A 25,616-nucleotide genomic window follows, 5' to 3' on the forward strand; every position below is an offset into this window, starting at 1 on the left:
CATTTCTTGCTTTCGTTCGCTTGTTTAATGGATAATTGGGGGCTTTTATTTCTGAGCTTGATGCATAGTTGGATGTTCTGAGTCCAATCACCCATCCCTTGGTGCCACGGCTCCCGAATATCGCCAGGGATGGGGACTCCAGCACTTCCCTAAGCAGTCCATTCCAACGCTTGATCAAATTAAAAAAGAAATAATCACAGAATACCCTGTGTTGGAATGGACCCATGAGGAATGCCAAATCCAATTCTTGACTCTACGCAGGGCAATTTAGGAGTTAAACCAAGGTAAACTCAGCTGGCCCAAGAGCAGTGCCCCAATGCTCCCTGAGCTCCAGCAGTGCAGGGCCGTACGCACCACCGTCAGGTGCAGAACCCTTCTTAACTTCCTCCCTGCTGAGTTTACCCCAAGGCCCCTCTCTGCACGCATCACTCAGCCACTTAGACCATAAAATCCTTGCAGTTGGAATGGACCTCTGAAGGCCATCCAGTCCAACTCGCTGCAATGCACACAGACACCACAGCTACATCAGGCTGCCCGGGGCCTGATCCAGCCTTGCCTTTAAAGCCTCCAGCGGAGGAGACTTTCCTCTTGTCCCCCACATTGTGTTGCACATCCAGGACCGTGCCATTCCACGCTCTCACCACCAATGAGAGGCTGAGCAGCCATCACAGCATCACCACAAACCTTCACTGTTCAGATGGAAAAACCACCACCGTGCCCAGAGCAACGAGAGGATTTCCAGTGGAACAACCCCACAACCAAAGTCTGGAGTTCACACAGCTAAAAATCACCTTTTTTTTCTTTTTTTTAATTATTATTACTTTCAAATGGAAACAATCAATTATCTCCCACCAGTCTTATGCTCCTGCACTGTAAGCACCATCTGGTCAGTTAAAACCGGACTTGAAAAGAGAAGTGTCTTATTTGCCAAAAGCCTGGCTTGCTGTAAGCTTTTAGAGAGCATAAATTTAGATGTAATTGTATTTTTATGGAAACGCTGGCATAAGAATAAATCCAATTTTCTGCATCAGCAGATGGTTTTCAGTGATGATGCTTTTGGGATGACCTCAACAAACACGTTCTGCTCTTTTTACACACGGGGATAATTCACTTTTTAAAGAGTGAATAACATTTCTGACTCCTAGCTAGAAAACTCAACATTAATTAACTCATCTGGATTAGCAGGGGATGGGCAAAGGGATGGGGAACATCAACCATGCTCTTCCCACACCCGCTACCCCACGTGCATGACTGTTTTCAAACAGCCCCATGTGTTTCCCCCAGCTGTGCACAGTCCCTGGCCATGCTGCCTCAAAGCCCTTTTAGCTCAGCTCGGTTCTGCTCTGGAAGCACACGAGCAAAACCCCAACGGCAGAAAGGCAGAGGGATGGGGCACGCAGCAGCTTTTGGGACCCCGAATAGGAGATGCTGATGCTCAGCTCCAGCACAGTGTGAGCTGCAGTGATACTGAGCTTTTATGAGCTACAGATGAGCTGAGGAGGACTCAGGAAGAAAACTGGAGTTTTCACTGCATGAAATTTTGCCAGGCACTGGAACATCCAGAGCTGCCAGTGCAGGAGAAAGGCTGACTGTGTGGTACATGGAGAGATGGATTTCTTCATCCAGCTGTGGAAGAAAGAATTCAGAATTTCCATGAGAGAAAGAGGTAATTTAAAGCTGCAGAGGGGCTGTGTTAAATGGGCCTATTCCCTCGGTGCTCTTATGAAAAGCATTTCATCAGACGATACTTAAAGGATTGGATGAGCACAGGATGGGAAAGCATTTCAAGGCATGGGGGGGGAAGGAGCAATAATTTCCTCCAATTGACTCCTACAAAGGTGGGTTGACATCAAGAACCACCGGGCTAAATAAACAAACTGACTGCATTTTGCTGTGGCTTTGTGACTGCTGCCTGCAGGAAGGACAAACTTTGGCATCCCATGCTGCACACGCGCCATCAGCATTCCCAGCTGTGCGCCCATCAGAGCCTCTCCTTGAACTCTTCTCTCACCACTGGCATTTCATTCCTTCCTGGAGAGTTTTAGGGTTGAAAACACGATGAGGACTGTTTCTTTTGGAAAATTCCAAGACGCCAGAGCCAAATTTCCAGCCCGGCAGCTCAGATGCCTTTCCTCTATCATCACTGCACAGAGCCCCATACATCCACCAAACAGGACGGCTCCTGTGCTGGGCTGAGCCGTCCTGAAAGAAGAAAGGAAATGCAAACAGAAGAATGGCACCTAAACCAGAATAATAATTCCTGGCACAATAAGGATAAAATAGAGTTCCTGCGGGAAGCCCTGGATTTACTGAAGGGACCTTTTAATCCTTGGTAAGAGATGGGGGTGCCCACAGCCCCGGGCATCGCAGGCTGCTGGCAATAAGCCCCTGTAAACCAGAGCAGAGAAGCTGTGCTTCCCTGGAAAGCAGACGTCCCTCTCATTCCTGTGCTGCCTGCTCACTTTTTGTTGCTGGACTTTTCCCAAGCAATCAGCCCTATGGAACACAAGGTGTTTTAAGAGGTCTTTTCTTGCATGCTGTCCCACCCCAAAACACCTCTGCTCATCTGCATGGCTCACACGGTGAGCAGGAACGGCTTTAACCCTGCTCTGCACAAGCACGCAGACAGACACGCACTTCGTGCACCTATCTTATTTTCCAAGGGGAGAGAAAACGACTTCTTATTTCCAGCAGGAAGGTCTCCTTTCCACTGCCCCACACTGCACAGCTCAATTCCTCCTCCTGCACAAAGCTCCTGTGGGAAGGCTGGGTGTGCCAAGGGCAGGCAGGCACGCAGCCCTCACTTCTATTTCTGCTCATGCTGTACAGACAGCATTTAGCAACCAGGACCAACGAGCCTTGAGCACACAGCCCAGCCCCACAGGAGCTGAGGAAGACTCAGAAAAACAAACCCCAAGGCGACTTACTTCCCCAACCCACGGCGCTGGCAGCAATTTAGGGCACTCCCATGGAAACTCTCCGTGCTCAAACAAGGATCAGAAGGGACTGAGCTGCAGAGCTCTGGGACACACAGCGCTGCTCCCAGCGAGGAGCTGGGTTCCTGCTGCACTGCGATAAGGCACCGCCTGACTTTGAAGCCTGTGTGCCACACTGAGCTGCTGAGAACAGAGAGAAAAAATGCCTCAGATTGGCAGTTCTGTGCACACGTTCAACCCCATGTTTAAAGAAGAGAAGAGCAGAACTTCAATACGTGCCCTGACCTAAAGGCGTACCTGGCCACGCACGCGGCTCAGCCTGCTTTTCCATTTCCTGCAACGAAATGCTGGTGTTACATAACAAAAAAATAATAATAATAAAGAACTCAGGCCTTGTTTTTAGTAACTGTGGAAAACCATTCTATCAAAACTTCTCACCTTTTGCCAAAGCCTTCTTCTGTCTCCAAATGGGATATTGGTGAAAGGCTCCAATTTCTAATGGCTCTGCCCCTCCACTGGCTCTTCAACACAGATCTGCTGTATAATCCTCACTGGATTGCTGGGCAGGAAGGATCTAACGTACAGAAACTGCAGCCACAAGGCCACCCCACAGCTTCCCAGTGCACCAAGAACCTTACAGAGCTTCATCCATACCCACACACCCATGAAGCACCAGGAGAAATGCCTACTGCCGTGCAGCAGCTCTTCAAAAAGGCACAGCACCTACAGACACCCAAGTGACCCTCTGGTAGAAATGGAGATTTGCATCTCATTTCAGCGTCAGATGCACTCATTATGGGCTCTGTTTGCCAGTGGTGGTGGCAGTGCTTTTTTGGGGGTGCTGTTGGCACAAAAATCCGCAGCACAATCCCAAAGCATCCAAATATACTCATGTTTCTCACCCCATACAGCAAGCACAGGTCTTCCTTCTCAAACCCTGCAGACACTGCACGCTTTGAAGGGCGTTTATCAGCCCGTACTAACTGAAAATCAACTGCAGCTCCAAAGTGTAATTGCAATCTGAAGTGCACACCAAGGAAACAGATGAGTGCTGAGGATGGCAGGCTGGCACCCACCCGCACTGCCAGCAATGCACTCAGGGGCATTTCTTTGCACAACTGCACTGTGTGCCTTGGCCTGGCCGCTTTCCTGAACCTGAAACAGCACTCACCCATCAGAGCACTGCCAAGGTGCCTTTTTTCTTCCAGTAAACGTGCCATAGTGCACTGCTAAAAACTCCAGCTCAGCGCCTGCTGTGTGCCACACTGCCTTACCGGGGTGCGTGGTTCGGAGGGACTGCTGTGCTAATTATCAGCCCATTCATCGTACAGCCCAATCAATCCCCTTGCTTTCCAGATGGATTAAGCTATTAAACCCCTCACTAACGGCACAAATAACTCCTAGATCTGGCTGCTGCTCACGGAGGCATTGCAATGCCTCTTCCTAAACTATCGAGTACTGCGCCGTTACCGCACAGATTAACAAAGTGCCATAGAACCATTTCACCAGTCTGTGCATTCAGGCTTTGGAAGGAAGCGTGGGATCCAACACCAGAACACACAGGTGAGGTCCTCTCTTTACACCTGTAAAGCGTAGTGAGGGGCAGTGCTGCCTGCATGGATAGGTGGGATGCCCTCGTCCTGGTGCCGACCTGTGCACTGCATGCTCACACGTCCTGCCCAAGCCATGCCCATGCAGCAGCAGTTGGCCTTTCCCAGCAGATCAGCATCTGAGCACAAGAGGGATTTTTGTGCACAAGTTATTTTAAGTGATTGGTGGAGTCGGTGCAAGACAGAGCAGTTAGCAGCTGTGATTCTCGCAATGCATCGTGCCCCAACACCCTTATGCGAGCTCTGCAATGCAGAATTGCTACAAAGAAGTGTTAAAATGTGAAGAATACACAGGGTTTCTGAGCAGCAGCGTGCTCATTCACATCCTCAGACTGCCTTGCTGATGGAAGCCTGCAGTCAGCCACGAGGACTTTCATCTCAATGGTGGGGAAGTGTCAAGGCAGAGTCACGGAGCAGCCAAACCATAATGAAAAGGAAGGAGAGCGCAGTTACAGCATCACAGCATAGAGCACAAGCAGATGACATCCAGCCACAAGCTGAGCTTGTGAGCTGAGGGATGCCTCAGCAGCAGGGGACAGGAGCACACAGACCTGGTGCAAGGGGAACTCCTGGTATCAGCTCAGCCTGGTATCAGCTGCAATGAGCTGGGTGCGAAGCTCATGGGACCCCTTATGCATTTACTACTGCAAACCCACGAGGAGTGAACTAAAATGCAAAGCTTTGCTCTCCTTGTTTTTGAGAAGCGAGGGCAACATCAAAACCATCCGATCCTCTGACAGCCCCCAAGGTGGCTGCTGCAGGAGAGCACTGCTGCTGCTGCTGCTTCTGTCAGCGATGCAACCTCACTGCAAATCAATGGAAAAACACAGAAGTTGGGATCAGAAGAGTTTTCACAATCATTTCACATTGCCCCATCACTGCTCCTGGCTCATCAGGAGTGTTGTCACATAATTCCATAACCATCAGCAGTACATTCTGCAGCTCCAGCTATCCCACACAACACCTTTTTGGGACTGGGACACCCCAGTTGGAAGTACCTCAGGGATCCACGCTTTCCTTCCCAGCACCATGCACAAACAACAGAGCCACGGAGCAGAGAGATGCAGGCACTTCTGCTGCCAGCTCATGACAGTGCCTACAAGAATCCAGCACAGAGCGTGCTCCAAACGACAGCTCAGACATCTGGCAAGGATTTGGTATGCCTGCCTGTGTGCATGCAGCATCCCCGTGCATCGCTCTCCTTGAAGGCTCCTGCAAACTCCAAACCTGCTGCTTTGCTGCACCTTTGCTATCAGCACAAAGCATTCATGCTCACACTCCTATGTATTTCAAAGCTGCATCACTGCTTCTTTCCCCATGCAAAAAGCAGAGGTTAAGGAGCACGGTGCTTTACAGCAGATAAATAAGACAAGTTTTAAGTCACAGAAACTGGCTAAAAGCACCCTGTTTTTATCGCATGGCAAACGCCAGCACTGCGCACAGACAATGGCTTAGGCAGAGCTACTGATGGCAGCTGCAGCAAAATTAACTATTTCCAAAGGAAATGACCTGCACAACAATAAGCACTGCAAAACTTCATTACAGCGATGTTCCCAGGAAGCTTCTGAAGCTCGGACTGCAATTGCTTTCCCAGTACCTTCCCAGTGCTCCCATGCTGTCCCGTAGGAGCAGGCACAGGTCCCTCATTTTAGGACCAGACATGTACCATGCTTGGGACCACAGGTCTCCAGCCCACAGCTGTGAACCCCCCTGCTCGACCTGTCCCAGAGCTCGTGTTCAGACTGCCATTAACCCTAGCCTAGTTTTTTTCCTATTTTTCCTATTCAGAGCTGACAAGGCAGCCCAGCACTGGTACAGGAAGCCTAAGCTAAAGCACAGATGCTGCTTTCATTGAAGCTCACGGCAAAGGCAGCTCCAGCTTCTATGTATTGCACCACAGTAACTTCAGTTCTGGTTTCCAGAATGCAGCCCACAAAAGCAGGTAGCATGTAATAAGGTATAAGAGAGAGATTGCCTTTTAGCTACCTTTTTCTTCCTAATCCCTTCTACTTCAGCTCCTCAGAAGAGCTGATGAGAAAGGAGGGCAGAGTAAAATTAGAAATGATATAAAAGCGAGCTGAAAGGCGCTCCATGCAAACGGCTCCAGCTGCGAGTCATCCTGCACTGTGGTTTATTTAATACTGAAGGTGATTGCTGTTAAACAGCTAACACACACACACAGAGAAGGGAAAGGTCAGAACGACTGCTGGGAGGACATGAAGCACTTCCAGGGGACACCTCTCTTTGGGAGGAGCAGCTCAGGGAATGCCACAGCCACTGACTGGGGAGAGGGGCAGCACTGCTGCCCGCTGCTTCTGTGCTGTGCTGAGTTCTGAGATTCCAGTTCAATGTGAACAACTGGTTGGTTGTGTTTCTTTGGGAATGGACCATTTTACCTCATTTCCTAGTTGGTTTCATTCCAACCCAGTTTAAGGGGCCGTGGCTTTGCTCCTTGTGATGCCTTCTACTTACCAGGGCAAGGTCAGCCTGCATCCTTCTGGGATTCTGCTCTCCCACAGTGACCTGCAGTCCCCCAAGCACCCAGCATGGGGACAAGCAGCTGTGCCCAGCCCATCACATGGAGCTGCAGCTGGAGGAAGGGAAGAATTGACCCCATGAGGACAGGAACAAGGGCTGTGCAACTCACACGTGCAGAGAGAGACCTGTGCTGAAGTTCAGATGGAGGAGCAGCTCTGTGCCTCAGAATCCCATTTGCCATCCTCCCCTCACAGCATCACCCTACACAGTAATGAGTACTGAACCAGCTGAATTACAGCCATAAATGTGGTTCTTCAACCCCACAAATCACAAGTTACAGATATCCCAACTGGACACCACAGCTCTTGCTGATGAGACTGCTTAACCTTTGGAACCTACCTCACATCAGCATCCCCCCCCCAACCATGCCAAGGAATGGACAGATCTGCATTGGCACACACGGCACAAGGAGAAAAGCACTCTCTTCCAACACCACTTTGTACATCTGTTCCTGTTGCTAGAAGAAATTCTTTTGCTGCTTACCCCTTTTTTCCAAAGCAGCTTCTGGCTTTGCAGAAGTAGGAGTTGGCTTTTTTTTTTCCCCTATTTTAAGTAAATTGCTGTGAAACATCAACAAGCCCAATTCTTCCTCCCCCGCAAAGGTAGGCAGCTATTGGGCTTATGGCAGCAATGTGAAGATTTCAGAGTACAAAGGAACAAACAGGAAGGATGCAATCAAGTTTGCTATTCTGGGGAAAAGCAAAGCGAACTGGAAGCTTTCAGAGCCCAATTCAGAACTCCTTCATTACAAAGCATCTCCAAAACAATCAACATGTGCAGAAATTCTATTTACAAGCAAAAAGACCACAAAAACCAAAGGCCTTTCAGAATCATTCTGAACGTGAACTCAATCCCAAGGACATTCTGATGCTTAGCTACACACCAGCACACTTGACCTTTTGAGCATGACTCGCAGCAAATTGGATATGACTCAACTGATGCTTGCTTTTTCCAAAAACACGTGTTTTCCAATGGCAAGAAGTGCTGTCTGGGACCCTGGGGCAGCAGGGCAGCCCACGCAGAGGATGTTCTCCATTGGCTCTGCATGGCTCTCATCCACTTGCACAGCAAAAGCACAAGTTCCAAACAAGCGCTGCAGCTGAATAGGACAGAGCAATCCATGGTCACCCACCTCTCCTCCCACTCTGTTCCACAAATGCAACTATCAGATCTTACATGAGCATAAATACGCTTTCAGCTTTAAACTGAGAGCAGAATGTTCTCACGCCTTGGGTCAGCGTGGCTCCGTGCCCAACCAGCACTGCATCCCACAGCTGCACAGCTGCAGTGCTCAGTGCCAGGGGGCATCCCAAGGCTGGAAGCCCTGAGCTGCTCTGCAGACAGGCAGAGGTTCAGCTGTAGGCTCAAGATTTGGATAGAGCTTTTACCGAAAACAATAATAATCCTTAGCAAAACCTACAAGAGAATGCAGTTATTTACTCCAGGGAAATACATTCAGAATGAAACCTTTTGCATTCAAAAAAAAAAATAATCTTTTGCTCCATTTAGACATAAGGAAGAACTTTAGACATAAGGAAGAACTTTTTCTCTCAGAGAGTGGTCAGGCACTGCAATGGCTGCCCAGGGAGGTGGTGGAGTCACTGTCCCTGGCAGAGTTCAAGAGGCATCTGGACGACGTGCTGTGTGATGTGGTTTAGTGCTGGTGGTGGCAATGGTGATGAGGAGACGGTTGGACCAGATGATCTTATAGGTCGTTTCCAACCTTGTGATTCTATGATTCAAGAAGCCTAAGTAAGTCTGTGCTCGATGAACACTCACTCAGAGGGTTCATTTATTGGGAAACCACAGACGCCTCCATAGTTCAGATGCAGCACTAGGAAGGCCAGGGGCAGCACTGAAGCAGCCTGAGCTGGCCTTGAAGCCTCACTGAGCACCGTGCTGAGCTGGGGCAGCCAGTGCAGGAAGCAGCAGTGAGCCCTGGTTCCACCCGTGGCACTGTAACCAGAGATGCAGAGCTACAGAGGGAAGAGCCATGTACAACCATGTACAAACACAGGGATTGCTTTACAGATGGGTTACATCTGTCCCACAGTAAGGGCATTCATCTAATGAAAATAACTTAAGAAAGACGTGCTGGGACTGACAATGCTGCCATACATCACCGCCCACCCTGACCACACGGCATCGCTGCAGGCAAAGGAGCTGCTCAGATGAGAACCACCCTGCAGACACACCTCATCGCACCACCATAAAAATGGTTTATTAGCAAAACACTTCCAAGCATCATCCGGAACTTTACAACACCTGCTCTGCATGCACTCGGTGTTTGCAGTGGATTTATGGCTGCTTTGTATCTGCTTTAGAACGTTGGTGCTATTAATCCCAGCTCCGCCATTCACAAACACAGCACTGCCAGCATCATCCTTTCACAAGTCCTTTTCTAACGAGCAACCAGCGACAGCATGGCCAAAAAATTCTGCAAACACACAGCCATCCAGTTAGCAATTAGCTCCAACAATAGTTTTGCTGATGATACTTTTTACACCAAACACATCCAGCAGCACTGCAGAGCACACTGCACAGACAGGACAGCACCGCTCATTGTGAGCGAGTGGCTCTGCTAAGCTTCTCGATAAAAGGTATTCTCAAAGTCAACATCTTCAGCTCAATTAGAAGCATTTAATATTCTGTGCATATGTACATACGCATAGGAGCACCATGAGCATTTACCATCACTGCAGAGTGATGTGAGCAAGGTGCCATTAGCAAAGCTGCTGGAGAGTGCTGACTCCATCCATTGTCAGTGCATGGGGAGGTGAAAGGCTGCACGCTCCTGCTGGAGTGGCTGTGGGTTGCATGAAGGTGCTTGCAGGGGAAACCCAATTAGGAAAGCAGCAACATCTTTGTCAAAAAACAGTAAGCAATTAAGCGTCTCCAACACATGGAAGACGTGTGTTAAAGCTGATTGTTGTCCATCAGTCAAGGTAATTGCAACTCACACACAACCTGGCCCATGTAATTAGCTGGAAGCCTCATAATGAAACAAAGTGCTAAGGTACCTCGTGTCAAGGATATGTCCTCCAGTGCCAGGCAGGCAGAATGCTGCTCCTGTCGGGTCTCATGTGTGCCTGGCCAGGGGGAAGACAGACGGATGCCCTCCCTTCTCCCCACCACCAGGGACACCCAGGTGAAGGCATCCTTTCTTCTCCCCTGTGCTGCTCTTAGGAGCTCCTTTTGCTCCATTAGTGCTAAGCCTTGCCATCAAGATGTGCTTACAGACCTCCAAGACCCCCACAAGGAACACACAACACTTTCCAGCCTTCAGAGTGCTGCGGGGGCAGCCAACCTGCACTGTTTGGCATTGCTCAGAAGTGCTCTCCAAGGCAGGAGGAGGAAGACGGCGTCAGATTTGCAGTTGCAAAGGAGCACTTTTGCAGGCAGCAAATGGTCATCGCTTTCTTGTCTGTGCTGACTTTGAGGCTGATGGTCTGTGGGCTCTAACAGCTGTGGGACAGTTTAAGGCTCTGTCTGGCTCTGTTTGAGCTACAGACACCTGCTGAGCTCCTTGTGCCTTCGCGTTTGCAGCCCAACATCACTTACCCACCAGTACCATGCCCTAGCTTCCTAATGAGTGGTTTAACACACAGTTAGCAGCCGTTCACCACCCTAACAGAGTAAGGAGGAGAAGGGAAAGCTGCAGCTTCCATTTCCAGCATGGGAATTACATAAGAGGCAATTACCAGCCCACAGCCAAGTCTCATTCCAGCAGGTAAGCAGAACTGGGCTCAGCAGCGGCAGGATGCTCACAGGATGCCCCAATTCAGGCCTGTCTTAAGGAGAACCTGAAACAAGAACTTTTCCACGTGCTGCTTGTTAAGAATTAGCTGAGATTAGAATTAATTAAGACAAGGCAGAAATAGTAAGCCATAAAATCCAGATCTCCTCGGTGATCTGAGGGCCACCTTCCTGGCTGCTCACACCACACAAGCTGTTCCATCCATGGCAATAGCTTCTCTTCTGCTCTTCCCCCTGCGGATTAATTATTAGTCCCCCCAGCCCTGCTCCTCCACCACATTAACGGATTCAATGTCATTTAAAACATATTAAATACAGCACTACAGCAGCCTTGAATAACTGAATAATTCACAAAGGCAAAATAAGGCCAACACAAAGCTGGCAGATCTTACAAACATCATTCTTTAACCCACCCTCCCAGTATTGTTTTTTTAAACCAATACCAAACTTGGGGGCAATTATAGCTGATGCAGTTGGAGCAGCAGCAAAATAACTGTCGGCATCTCCTTCAAAGCACAGCTCCATCCCAGCCATCACTTACAGGAGAGCAGCATCACGACACGAATCAGAACACCTCTGTCCTTCTTCAGGATTCAAACCAAGCTGCTGTTAAATATGCATAACACCCAGCTGCATTAACACATTAAAGCTTTGCAGATTGCCATCAATGGTGCTGCTGCTTAATTTCACCCATCCCTCACCATTCACATCTTCAACTACTTTCATCCTAAAAAAAAAAAAAGAATTCACTTTCAATATAAAAACCTCGCTATGCTCACATCAGCAGATCGCTGAGTGCATTTAGGAGGATATAGATTTAAAAGCTGGCAGCAAAACTTTATTCCCCTCCTAAACAGGAGCGTGCTCTCCCATTCTATTGCCTGGATGTTAATAAAAAACATGCTCTGCAATCAGTGAAGCTGGAGAAAGGCTGGGAAGGTGATGAGTTTGACAAGTCAGATGATTCCAGGGCAGACTTGCAGCACAGGCTGACACACGGGAGAACAAACATTGCAAGCAACCAATTGGAAACTCCACAAGGGACCCAGCAGCAAGCAGGCCTGGTGCCACAGCACAAAATGGATGCTTGGTGCAAACACACCATAACTTCCCAACGAGTTTGTCTGCTCCAGCGTGAGGATTTGCATTGCTAAATGCTCTTTTCTGCTCGTTTAAGAGCAAGAGGAGGATTTGAAGCTGGAGCATCGCGCTGCATAATGCGAGCTGACAGCTCCCAGGCTGGGTGCACACACACCGTGCTCCATCCAACCAGCAAGGCTGCAACACACAACTCACCAGCACTGGTAGGCAGCAGTGTGGATTAATTACTGGGCAGAAGCCTCAAGTTTCCTTTAATCATCCCAAAGTGCTTTGAAATCACTTCTCAGCTGCAAAGGAGCTTTTATCTCTGGGCTGTGACACGAGGGGGAAAATCCCACAAAGGTTTCCCAGCCCCAATTTGCTTCTTTTGAATTAGGTCTCCTACGGTTGTGTGCAGTGGGATGTAGCATTACTGGTGAAGAAACTGCCCAAATACATGAACGCATTAGCCAAATAAACAAATAGTCCAAATAAATGAGCAAACAATTGCTAAAAGGAGAAGAGGAGAAACTTCTTCTGGAAAGTCAGGGAAAGCCAAGCTTCAGCTCAACGTCTGTGTTTTGTATGGCATCCCAAACACCCAGGTCGGCACAACAGGTTAAAACCCGCCCTCCTGTGCTCAGAGCTGATGCTTGCAGCGTGGCTAATTGCACAACACACCAAAGCAGGTAATTAGCATATTCCTCCCATAAAAGCAGCCAGGCTGGCAGCACACAGCCCTGCTCTCACGCACCACCTTCCCCTCCATCATTCACAGCCGTATTTACGCACTCCAGCACTCGGTCATCGATGGATCCCACACCAACAGCATCAGGGCTGCCTACGGTTCCCCTTGCAGCACCAACCTGCACCCAGGGCTGCCCCAAAGGGTTCGGAGCCCTCCGCACCCCTGCGTCCCACACGAGGTCCCAAACCCACTCACCATGCAGACGGAGAGGAGAGAAGCTGCACAGAGGTGCCCCAGTGCCCAGCAGCAGCACAGCAGCAGCTCGAGGCGGGCTGAGAGCCCACAGCCAGCACAGCTTGCGCCTCCTGCAGCTGCACGGTGGGGGTTATCCATTGGCAGCACACTGCCAGCACATCACTGCTCAGCCCTGTGCCAGCGGATGCATGCACCCGTAGGAGCACGGGCTGGCTCCTTGCTTACCTTAAGCAAAGGGGATTCTCCTAGTTCTAATGCAGCTCGGGTATTTTCAACTTCCAAAATTGAGGGGTTAGTGATTTAAAGTGATTTCCTTCTCCAATTTCCTACAGGGGAGATGTGGAAGGGGGGGAAGGAAAAAAAAAAAGAAAGAAAAAAAAAAAAGAAATCGACGCACTTAAGGATGTGCAGCAGCTGCTGGAGCTGAATTTCTCCTCTATCCGCAGAAATCCTCTTACTCAGCCCTGCCTGCTCAGAATCTCAAGGCTCAGCTCCTGACACGCGGAATCACTGAAGGATCAAGACAGAAATGGCACTTCCTCCAGGCAGCAGCACAGGACCCGGTCTGCTCTCCCCTACAATCCGCCCCAATCGCAGAGCAAATCCCAACATCTGCCTTTCGCAGCGCCTTCATTATGCACTCCTGCACAGTTCCAAGCTAAAGCCCGTGCTGGAGGACCTCGGGTTTAGCAGAACCATTATCTGGTTTCACTTGAGAAACAGCACAAGTGGAAGAACATAAACCGAAAAGCTAATAAAGCAAAAGCCGGAGCCTAACCTTGAAAGGCATCACAGCTGGCTGCATCCAAGCAGCAGCAGGGGCTCTGGAGTCATTAAGGGAGCTCGTAACGAACCAAACTCCACCACGGCGCTTTATTTATGGCACACACACCAGGCCCAAAAGATTTCTGGAGGTGTTTCCATCTCCTTTATTACTTTTTGCATATTTCCCAACCAGGCGCAGTGCCACTGAGGCTGGAAGGTTTTGGATGGCATTTCGTAACGTGGCCAAAACTATCTTTAAATAGCAATGGGTCGCCACGAACTCAGCATCCTAAATACAGGCGGATTAAGCAGGAATCAGAACACCATACAGCCTGGAAACACCGTGTAATTAAATCCTAAAGCAGCACTTCAGCAGTCTCTGCCCTTTCTCAACTTGGTGATGGCGTGTTGAATTACATCATTATCAGCTCCCCGCCAGCCCCCTCCGCCATCCCCAGCCCGAAACTGAACAAGAACTCTTCTGTTGGAGTCAGCCTCAAAGCACTCCTGTTTTATAAGGACTACCCTCTGCTAAGAGCAAACCCATCTCCACAAGAGGAGGCTCACTCAGGAACCCCAAGTCTGCTCTTTCTGATCAGAAAAGCTATCTGATACACACCTGGATTCAAAAATAACCACCACCTCCACGCATCATTTTCCCACACTAGCTCAGGGAGATGGATTTCAGCATCCGCGCCGATGTGCGCCCATCATCCCTCGCTGGAGGCTCCAAGGACCGAACAAAGGCAGCTCTCACAATCACAGCCGTACTTCCAGCGATGCTGCGCCTGTCAGAAGCTTTCTGCAGCAGTGGGAGCACTCCTCCGGTCTCCCTCCAAGGCTTTGCACGCACTAAGCCCAAGCCTTGCCTCGTGAATGCTGATAACCACCGTTTCTTTTCTCTCCTTTAATGGATTAAACGCAGCCACGCAGACGCTTGTATTCGCGCATCACGCCCCATTAAATTGTCAGCTTGTCTTCCACGATCCTCTTAAAAAAGAATAAAATATAAATACACGGCCTTGAAAACATCCTCGCAACAGAATACTCATTTTCTTGGCACTTACTTCGAAATGGAAGCAAACAAAAGCAAAACCCAACCAACAAAGCCCTGCATGCCTTCTCCTTACAGCCAGGTTCCAGAAGAGGAGACCCACTCTGCACAGAACATCTATTTTTAAATACTGTGCAGCGTTTCCCTGCTGCATCCAGCAGGAAGCTTTGCTCGCCTTCCCCAAGAGACACATTTTTATTATTCAATCCTTCGGAGCGTTGTCTTCAAAAGACATCTCCCAGGCTTTGTGCTCTCACCCTATGAGAACAGCATCCAGGCTAGGAACAGGGGTTGGCTGCTTGCTGGGCCTCCAGAAGCTGCTCCTCCACCACCGTTCTCATTCCCTGCCCACCTCTCAGCCCAGTATCCTTCTGCACCTGCAGATTCCTCCTCCTGAAGCCCTTGGGCACAGATTTGGGGTTGTCCCACAGATGCCCCTCAAGCACAACGGCCTCCAGCACTGCACAGGTTAAGCTCTGCCCAATCCATATGCATTTGGAAGATGCTGCCCATATATATAGGTATAACCCCATACATCAATGGAGTCAGACCAGATGGCCCTCAAAAGTCCCTTCCAACCCTCAGGATTCTATGATTCTTTATCTTTGCCCTTAAAAGAAATCAAAGTATCCACAATGTGCCTAACTGAGACGACACAAAGGCGGTTTGGATTGGGGCATGCCTGCTATTTCCCTTCATGCACAGAAGCAATCCTGTATCTATGCATCAACAACTCCACTCTAAAACACGGCTAAAACCCCGCAGCAGCCCCTCTGCACAGAAGGTGGGGCAGACCCCCATCCCTGCACTGTGCCAAGAATTGGGCTGAGCCCCCAGGGACCAGCAGGAAGCATCCCCAGCAGCCTGGAGCGTGGCCCCAGCGCAGCCCTGCTCTCATCCTCCCCTGACTTGTGGGAAGAGCAGCTGCAGAGCCTGGAAATGCACCCAGGAGAGCGCCTAAAGGAGCAGCCAAGCAGGTGCAGCACCCGGCTCCCTTGGCAGGAAGGCAAGGCGAGCCTGGCAGCACTCACACACAGCAAGAGGAGGGCACAGCTCCAGCACAGAGAAATCCCTGTGGTGCATCCGGCACAGGGACGGAGCTCTGGGCACAGCCAGCTCCATCAGGACAGCAGCAAATGGGGACAGGGAGCAGAACGGGCACAAGTGACAGCTGTCTGCATGCTGCCCTGCCAAGCACCAAAGGGAAGGATGAAGTTGAATCCAGCAGCCATGCACCACGCACCTACCAGTGCCTGACTTTGTCATTAGTAGCTGGCAAGAGCACGCACACAGGGACCTGGGAAACAGATACAGTTTGCTCCCAAACCTGCTTTCAACATCAAAATAAAGTTTTTCATTCCTTGTGGTAGAAGGACAGGAATTTACCCTGCTCCTATGAACGCAGCAGTAAAAGTCCCAATTTTCCTTCCGTGTCCTACAGAGCAGAGCTCTGAGATGCCTGCAGAGCCCGAGATCACCAAGAGAAAAAAAAAGATCCCACTCCATTCCCAGCTGTCGTGCACTCCTGACACTGCACCACGCCTGCAGACATGGCGTGCAATTACTTCTCCCAGCTGCATTTCCTCCTTTCCCATCTGAACCAGATCTGATGCTGAGTCCCAAAGTTCAGGGATGCTGCCCAGGGCTGGGGATTGCTTGGGGTGCCTGGGCTGCTCTCAGTGTGCAGAACCTCACGCTGATGTTTGCCATTTATTGAGAGCACTTCCCAATTGAAACAAGGTCGTTAAGCAACAGCATCCAATTAACCGCTCGGTGTAAGGATGGCATTAATATTCAAACACTGAAAGCAGGCGTGGAACTCCATGTTGCCTGAACCCACATGCAACAAAGCCACACTAATGCCATGCAAATCAATACGCATTTCAGCAGCCGGTTTCCATTCTGATTTCTGCCCATTTTAAGTGCCAGCGGTTCAGCTTTCCCCAGCTCGCTTCCTGCTGACAGAGGATTTGGGGGTTCTATAGGAGGCAGCAGCCTGGCTCACAGCCACCCGCTTGCACCCACACCGAGCAGCTGCAGATCCCCTCCATGCACATCCACCTCCGGCTGCTGGCATTGCCAGTGTTCAGCCCCACATTGTCTGCTCCTCCCGGTTGCGATGCGATGCAAAAGCTGCTATTTAGAGCAAGCAAAAAAAAAAAAAGAAAAAGTGCCTGTTTCAGGGCAATCTTGTTCTACATGGCAGCTCTCGATAGGGTCACAAGAAATGCGCTCAGATGGAGTGATCCTGGAGGCAGGTTCCCTGTGAGCAGAAGCACAGACAGACCTGCCCACGTGTGGGCACAGAATCCCAGCAGAAGTGACTTCAGCTTCACACAGGAGAACCCCCACTCACAGCAGTGTCAGCTTTTGGCCCCGCAGCGATGCTGGCTGCATTACATCCCGCTCTTGTGCTCCCAGGGCTGCACATAGAGCCTTGCATCCACCCAGGCAGGAAGCTGTGTGTGCAAAACAGCAGAAGCAGCCTTTTAAAAGCACATCCCAAGAGAAACGATCACAAACAGCAGACTACCCAAATACCGAGGGCTGACAAGCAGCAAGGAATGCAGAATTTGCACCTAACGCCATCCAGGACCGCTGCAATCAGCAGCCAGAACTTCATCGTGGGGAAGAGAAGGGAGCTCCAGCAGAGGGCACTCAGATGCAGGGAGAGAACCTCAGAGCCAGCAGGGCAGCAGCTTCCTGGAGAGAGCAGGGTTCAACACCCAGCCCTCAAACGGCTGTAACTCTGTGCTCACCAAGCAGCACGCTGCAGGCTGGCCGCCTGTTAGGTGCAGCAGCTTGACTGAGCAGAGCCATGTCCTCACAACAGAGGCCTTGGTTGCGTGCCCTGCTGTATGACAGGACACCTCAGCACCCATTCAGCTGACTTGCCCTGCAGTTCTTGACACCCACAAACCCCACACAACTTGGGAAAAGCCAACACAGCCTGCAGACATCAGAAAATACTTACAGGATCAGTGAGAAAAATTGCAGGTTATCGGCACACAAACGTCTGCCTTCAGGCTCTCTCCCAGCCCCAGTAATTCCCAATCTGGGTGCACCCTACAGTCCCACACATTTAAAGCAAAAACCAGAGAATAAGAAACCCCATGCAGACTCCAAGGAACTTCTCCCCTTTGGGAAATGCTTATGGAGTGCCCTACTGGCAGATCCGTCAGCTGCTAAAAGAGGAAGGAAGCAATGGCAGAAGTCAAGCCAAGCACCACCTCAGATATGTTTTATCCAGCAACATTTTCTGAAGAAAGCTTAACTCTGCTTCTTTCTTCATTAGCAATATGAACAGACTCAGAGCTTGAATTCATTGCCAAAGTAGTCATGGAACTTGTTAACAATTCCTTGGGTATTAAAACACAGTGCGTCACCAGCCGTATCTCAGCCAGCCAGCCTCCTCCATGGAAATTTAACAGCAGGGCTGGAACCAGTAGGACCAGTTTTGTTTGTAGCTGGTTGGTGGAAAAGAAAATAGAAAGTTTCAAAGGCCCAAGGTCCTTATGGAGCAAGAAACATCTCACCACCTGCGTCACAGGTGCTCATCTTAAACAGCAGCCACAGCAAGAGCTGAGCTCAGACCTGGCTCCAGCCACATGCACTCAGCTGGGGATGTGCACAGCGTGAGAAGTGCATGCCATACAGCCCACTGCAGGGAAGCTGAAGTGAAAAAGGGGGAAGGTTGGTAGAACGCTGTCTTTCATTTCTGCAAACAGCTGAGAACATGGAAGTATGTCACAATTATGCACTGCCATGCAACCTTCATCACAGCACCTCTTCCACCACAACACTGTGCTGCGTTTTACTCCAAGCGCTGCATTGTTCTCCATAACTCTTCCTTTTTTCTTTTTTCTTTTTTTTTTTTTGTGATAAAATATTAAAAATGTTTCCTCTAAAAGCCTAATTCTCAGCAGGCTTAATGTGAACATTCTCCGAGAGGGCTGCTGGTGCTTAAAAACACGCATTAAGCAGCTGAAGCATTTGATGTTTGGAAACAAAGTTCCCCATCTGCGAGGGTTTTGGAAGCATTACACACAGGCAAGATTTTCTGTTCTAAATCTATTTAACATTAAAAGAAAAAAAATATATATCTCCAAACATGCAAAGCTTAACGCTGACAAACAATCCTTCCTGCTTCCTCCCGGATCTCCCCTGCAAAGGGGTTTGTGCACTGCCAGGAGTTTCTGTTCCCAACAGCCACGCATCACTGGAACGCTCAGATCCACCTCGCCTCGACACAATGGCAGCGTTTATCAATTAATCATCGTGCTCAGAAATAACTGCCCTACTTTCTTCAGCCGCCGAGGACTTGCTGCGTGTGGCAACCAGGACAGGAGCGAGCGACGACCAACGGATGGCAGAGAAATCCTGAGCATCCCAATTTGGAGGGGAGCCGCTGGGATCATGGAGCCCAACCCCTGGACCCACAGAGCAGCACCCAAATGGTGTGCACTGCTCCCCGAGCTTTGGGCTGTGCCCACAGCCCTGTGGGGCTGAGCCTGCCCCCAATCCCACCTGCCCCGACAGCTCCATGCTGTGCCTTCAGGTCCGGATCAGCATCAGCCCCTCTGCTCCCCTGTGAGGAACCATAGGGCTGCCATCCCCAAAGGTGTTTAAAAACCACCTGGATGCGGTGCTCAGAGACATGATTTAACAGTGGGTTGTTAGAGTTACAGTAGTAAGGTTGGACTTGATGATCTTGAAGGTCTTTTCCAACCTGAGCAATTCTATGACTTTATGATGGAGCTGCAGGGCTGCCCTACCAGACACGGAGACCTTCACTGATCCACACACACTGTGCCCTCCATGCCCACTCCCAGCCCCGCATCTCCTCCTTTGGATGCTCTCCCACAGCTTTGTGCCCTTTTTACACTGCGATGCCCAAACCAAGGCCACCTCAGTGCCACTGCTCACCATGCAGTGTGTGCAGGGCAATGCTGGCACTCCTTCAAACCAGACCAGCTCCAAGAGATGAACACAGGGGATGGAACCACAGGGCTGAGGCCAAGCTGCACCCACACAGCAGCTTGAGAAGAGCTCCAGGGCTGCCCCAGGGGCACGACGAGCCACGTGTGCAGCATGCGGTGCAGATCACTGCTCTCAAAGCTGGTAGGGTTTGGGGATTAAACTCAGTGCTACCATATGGCAGATCACAACAGAGTGCTTCCTGCCGCCCACCCAACATGAGTAGCTTCATTGGCAGTTCGGCTTCCTTTGAAATTTGGGTGGTTCTTTTTTTTTTCTCCTGGAAGAATGCCGACTGCAGGAAAAACAGAGCCAGGGACCACCAAGAGGTGGAGGAGTTGAGCTGCCAGCATGACAGCCAAACACCTCCGTTCTTGGCTCAACAAATCATCAAGATTGTGTCCCAACTCACCTTCTGTATGGCGGCTGCAGAAAGAATTCAAGGACAAAAGACAACAAAACCCACACTCCAAACCAGCCATGGAAATAGAACAGAACAGAGGTGCACAACCCAATTTAAAAACGGACCTTAAAAATACCGTGACCACACAAGTGATGCCATCCTCCCTGCTCTCCCACAGATGTCTCATCCTTCATCGTCATCATTTGCAGAACAACCACAGCGCTGCTCATTATGCCCTCATTACCAAGAGGCACAAAACCTCACAAGATGATGGAGAGGCATTTTTGGCACTTTTTGTGGCTGTGCTTCCATGGATGGGATCGCTGCTAAGAGCCCCTGGTACCAAAGGAGCCCCTCAGTGACTGCAGGGACAGACGACTCTGCTCCCATGCAGAACCATGCATGGATTTTCCCTTGCAGCCCACCCAGATGGGCCCCAGAGCACTCAGCTCCGCTGCACCGAGCAATTCTATGTGACCTATTTGGGTTCCTCAGCTCCACAGAGAAGCAGGCTATCGGAAAAACCATACTGAGAACTGCTGCTCCCTCACTGCTGCAGGAGATGCTCTGATCTCGTTTGTTGACATTTATCATTAGGAGGAGAGACACCGAAAGCCCCGTGAGGAGAGCAAAGCTTCTTAGGGGCTTTAAGAAAGCCTGCATTAAGCAGCAGGGACAGCAAGAGCTGATGAGTCCTTCGGCTCGAGATGCACAGCGCAGTTAACACTTCACAAGCAAAAAGTTATTCAGAAAAGCAGAGGGTGAGATAAGCCACCGAGCAGCACACAGCTCTGTGGCCTGGCACCTTCCAGCAGGGCAGCACAAGCTACAGCTTCAGGACATTTTAATTGCAACATCTCAAAAATCACAAGTTGATGTTTGTAACGACGCACACTGGAGAAAATCTCTGCCTAACAAAAAGCAGAAACGGAAATCAAACTGACGACGACAATAAATAGATTTAACCTAACCCTAACCCTCCATCCAAACCACTGCAGTCCCGTTTTGAGGTAAGTCTGTCAGCTTGAGAAGTGCTTCCACAGAGATGTGTGGCATCTCTGAAGTTGCACGGATCTCAGCAATTAAGCACATCCAGGTCAGCTCGTTATGCTCCGCTCGTTAATGACAACTGGCTGCAAATGCAGACGGTGTTTTTAGGGACGCAGCCCAATAAGCCATTTAGCAACTAATCCTTACATCCCTTTGAATTCTGCTCAAAACAATCCATTAGAAAACACGAAGCCAACAGCCAGCCATCACTTCTGGTTCAGTTTGCTCACATGACATCAAACTGCACGGGGCAAAGCAACAGAGCCTGGTGAGAAACAGGAACATGGAAAACATAACACCAAACACAGCACAAAGGTTACTTGAAACAGCTCCATTTTAATTAATATGTAATTAAAAGAGGTAAATCCCAAGAGAACTCAACAACTCAGGTGGGGTTGGAAGCCCAACCCGAACGCTGCAGGTCCACTGATCAGCACAGTGCAGGAGCAGCTGTAGGGCACAATGGATACAGAGGATTTACCCAGGCATTAATGAATGTTTTAACCCATTAACGTGCTCTTAAGAAGGCAGGGATGAAGGTTTGCCCTTAAACCAACTGAGAGGAACCAACTTCATTTCCTTGCATTGTTTCATAGGAATGAACTAACACACCTTCCGGTATTGTTAAGGTTTCTGTACAAAGCCCAACATTCATAAAATAAGTGGCAAAACATCCTGTTTATATTTAGACTTCCTTTCTTTTCCTATCAAAATCCTTCAGGTTCTCCCATGAAATTTTGGGAGTGGAGGCACAGCAGTGTCACAGTGCTGCTGCCATCCCTACCAACACATGGATGGAAATCAGCTGCTGATAAATCTTCTCCTTTGTTCCAGGACTTTCTGGAATTTCCTGCCATACCTTAATGCAATTAAAAAGACAAAAATAAACACACAGCAGCCGCATTTCCTGCACAGGAACAGCACAGGGACTCTCTCAACAAACACATTCACCTTTTCATACTTATCACTGAAGCACACAGTGAAATCCTCAGCACTGCAAGGGACAAAACCAGCCTCTAATCCTCTGTAACAGACTTCATTTCCCACGGCAAGAAGCAGAGTAGAAAACACAGCTCAAACGAAGCCACTTTAGAAGCTCTGCCCTCCCCACCAGGCACCACTCGCGAGAAGATTTCAGGCTACCCTCCTTGCATCCCCACTTCAGACCCCTCCACCTCTCCCCATTACCTTCTATAGGTCCATGCGTTTGCTGGGAGCTCAGCAGGCACAAGGTGACACCATATCAGGGGCACCAGCTGACCTTTAATAACACAAGCAATATAAACGAGGCAAAAAAGGAGAGGGTGGCATACTTGAGATAAGGCACTAATTAAAAGCTCATCGTTTCCTTTGGAATTAGCAGTGAGCCTCCTTCGGAAGGTTCTCATTAGCGTGCATTTTATCTGTCCCTTCCAATATTTCAAATTCAATATTTAACGTTTGAAACAGAGCTCAGGAGCAACCGAACGCTTGGGTAAATATTAGCTCAAGTGTTACAAAGCAGCACCGTCCTGCCCTGAGCTGCACCCTGCAGCTGCTGCCAGTGCCTGGGGGGGCTGCAGGTGGGCACAGCACAGGAAGGTCACTCTTTGTCTGAGTGCCACAGAGCTGGCCAAGGAGGAAGAAGCAGAAAGGAGGTGAAAGGCAGAAGGAAAAGCAGAGGGAGAGGGTTGGGAAGGAAGGATTTGGCTCAGGATGGGGTCAAACTGCACAGGGAACAGCTGCAGGATGGGGAGAGAACGCAGCGAGCAGCAACACAACAGCGAAACGCTACGTGAAAATCCCAGTGCGACCACAGAGGAGCTGGTTTGTACCCTACACTGGGCTTCAGCACGTCAAGGGAGCCCTTACCCCCACATCTCACGGGGGTGCAGGAGGATTTCAGCATTAATATCACGAGATAATAACACTGCAAAAATGGGGACATCTTCCGACATCTTAGGTCTGCGGCGCAGGATCAGACCAATGACTCAACCGGCTTTGAAAGCCTTCAGAAATGAGATCCTGAAGTTTGGGCTGCTGCTCAGACATGAAAGGGAGTTCATCAAAAACATTCCCCAGCAGTAAAGTTCCCCGGTTCAGAACCACCGCAAGCAGCTGCCTTTTCATCTTCTGCCTCAATTAAATGTAAAGTAGCTCTCTTTCTCTGAACATTTAACTTCAGTGAAATCCAAGGAGGAAAAAAAAAAAAAGAAGAAAACCACTAAGAGGCATTGGGCAGAGCTGCCCCTAAGAGCAGCTCCACCTCAGCACAGCACCTCTGCCTGCCTCCAGCTCACCTCCCGCTCAATACGTGCACAGTTATTCCCCACTTTGTGTATTCCTGCACAGCAGTGAGCCCACTGCTGCTGAGGGACAGTGCCCAGCCCAGCCCTACCTTCCTGTGGAACAGTTGTAGGTGCAGCACTACAAATGGGAGCGCTACTATTGAGGAATCAATTGCACAATGAAAGCGCTGAGGACACTTGTCTTACAGAGAATTCCTGCCAAGCGCTGCCAGCCTCAGCTCTCCGTCTCTCCGGGCCTCCAGCCAGACTCTAATCATTTCGGGTCCCTTCTCAATTTCAGCTGTGTGACACAAAGGGGCAGCGTGGGCCGGCCGCTGCTGGAGGATACTTTTATTGACTATGTGAAAAAAGGAACTGCTGCCACCCTAATGCAGACAGAGACATTATGATCTCCTGAGAAGGGAAAGAACTTCCCCTGTGCCCCCACAGGGCTGCCTGCCAGCATTCCTGTAGCAAAGGGACCCGCCTGCACTGTCAGAGCACTGCACTGCCCAGGCTGGGCCAGGCAAAGGGCACTGCTCCCACCTGAGCTTTTGGTTATTTCAGGTTTTTAACGAAGAAAAACATTCCAGAAGCACTGCTGCACAACAGTGCCCCAATGCTGAGTCTCACACAGCATCGTGCCTGAGAAGGGCAGCACCGTGCAGTTGTGGCAGTTATCCTCCAGCTCAGAAACAAAGGAGTCATTTCTTCTAATGGCTACAGAGAGCACCTGGATAACCTTTGGCCTCAGCTGCACACATCGATCACTGCCTGGATCAGAACCCTCAGCCCTTCACTGAAGCATAACAGCACCTTTAGATACACACGGATCACAGCATTCCCCCCCCCATTTCCTACCTGTGTCCCAACAGGGCAAGCAGCCTCTACAGGAGTACTGAACGTAATTAAGATGCATTATAACCAGCCAGGAGCAGCACATCACAGCCTTAAAAACCTTTCTGCTCAGCCAGCTCCGACCAGCTGTACTCAAAGAGCTTTTAATCAGCATGTTACCCACAGGCAGCAACTAAAGGAAGGAGCCAAATGCCCCGCGCTCCTACCGACCAAAGAAATCCACTCTTTGTGTATCTGAGGCTCTGCTGAATCCAACACCGCTTGGAAGAACTGGCAGATCTCGCTCTGCGTGCAGCGATGCCTCCCTCCCCCCACCTATGGGATATCTGCTCTGCAACGTCCACGTTTTGCTCCGAGGCAGGCTGTATTTATTAACACTCAGATCCGTCACAAAACCGCCCTGCAGTCTTCCAAGACAGGCAACCAGAGAACAGCCGAAGGAAGCTCCGAGCACAAACGCACCCAATTTGCGCTGTCGTAGGGCGAAGTCGATACAAAGTGCTCCAGGCGGCTCCATCCGCTCAGGACAGACCCTGCAGGAACCCACGTGCAGGGCCTGGAGCAGGGCTGTGCACAGACACGGTGCAGCTGGCACACACAGCCCGCACGCCCGCCTGCACCCAGGACGTCCCTACGAGCACCGCGTGGATCCCCGAGCCGCAGCCCCGCACCGCACGGGATGGGGCTGCGCCGTTAACCCCGATTCCCCCGCAATCCCACCGCCCGACCCACAGGGCCTCAACCATGGGCTCGCCGTCCCTAACCCGTGCGGCCCCGCCGCTCTCGCCCCGCGCTGCCGACCCGGTGGAGGCCCGGTGCCGCCGCTCCTACCTGCGGGCCGGGCCCTGGCTGCCGGCGGAACCCCAGCGCCGGGGAGGCGGGGGCGCACGGAGCGGGGAGCGCCGCGCCCCGCCTTGTCCCCGCGCGGCCAATGGGAGCTCCGCCCTTTTCGCTCTCTTCGCTCCTATTGGCCGCGCAGAGGTAAGGCGGGGCGCGGCGAGAGCTCTGACCAATGGGAGAGCGAGGCCTGGCGGAACCCCAGTGCAGGGGATGGGGTGGCGCGGCCCCGCCCGCACTTCCCGCGAGAGCACAGCGAAGGGGCGGGGCTTGTCGCCTACCAATGGGGGAGCGGGCGGGCTGAGGGCGCGGCCTATTGGCTGCGCGGCACCACGCCCTCTGGTACGTGCACGTGGCGGCGCGGGCGCGGGAGGACGCGGGGCGCGGCTTTAACCCCTGCGGCGCCGGGAAGATCAGGCGTGTAAACAGGCTTTTTTTCCACCATAATTAAACTAATTGCATTTTTTTTTTTTAAAATCCAGAAAAAAACGTTTGTCAGGAACAGGACATTCATTTTGCAGCCGTGGAACTGGCGCTTTGTT

General features: G+C 50.6%; 1 protein-coding gene across 3 annotated transcripts in view; it reads right to left on the minus strand.

Annotated features, from left to right (window-relative positions):
* GLCE (glucuronic acid epimerase) overlaps positions 1-25,113 on the minus strand; it is a 33,913-nt gene extending 8,800 nt beyond the window's left edge. The window contains exon 1 of one of the 3 annotated variants that reach the window (XM_042824146.1): positions 25,069-25,113. Coding sequence is in view for 1 of the 3 variants with exons in the window: in XM_042824144.1 (XP_042680078.1) it covers positions 22,301-22,500 (200 nt within the window). In the remaining 2 variants the exon portion in view is untranslated. Of the gene's footprint in view, positions 1-3,374; positions 5,069-22,300; positions 22,908-25,068 lie in introns of those variants that run through there. The other 2 variants (XM_042824144.1, XM_042824145.1) reach the window with 2 other exon arrangements.
* Between the last annotated feature and the right edge of the window lie 503 nt (positions 25,114-25,616).

Source organism: Centrocercus urophasianus, unplaced genomic scaffold (genome assembly GCF_019232065.1).
Source record: "Centrocercus urophasianus isolate 14NV4802_14NV808 unplaced genomic scaffold, USGS_Curo_1.0 seq_23, whole genome shotgun sequence".
NCBI lineage: Eukaryota > Metazoa > Chordata > Aves > Galliformes > Phasianidae > Centrocercus > Centrocercus urophasianus.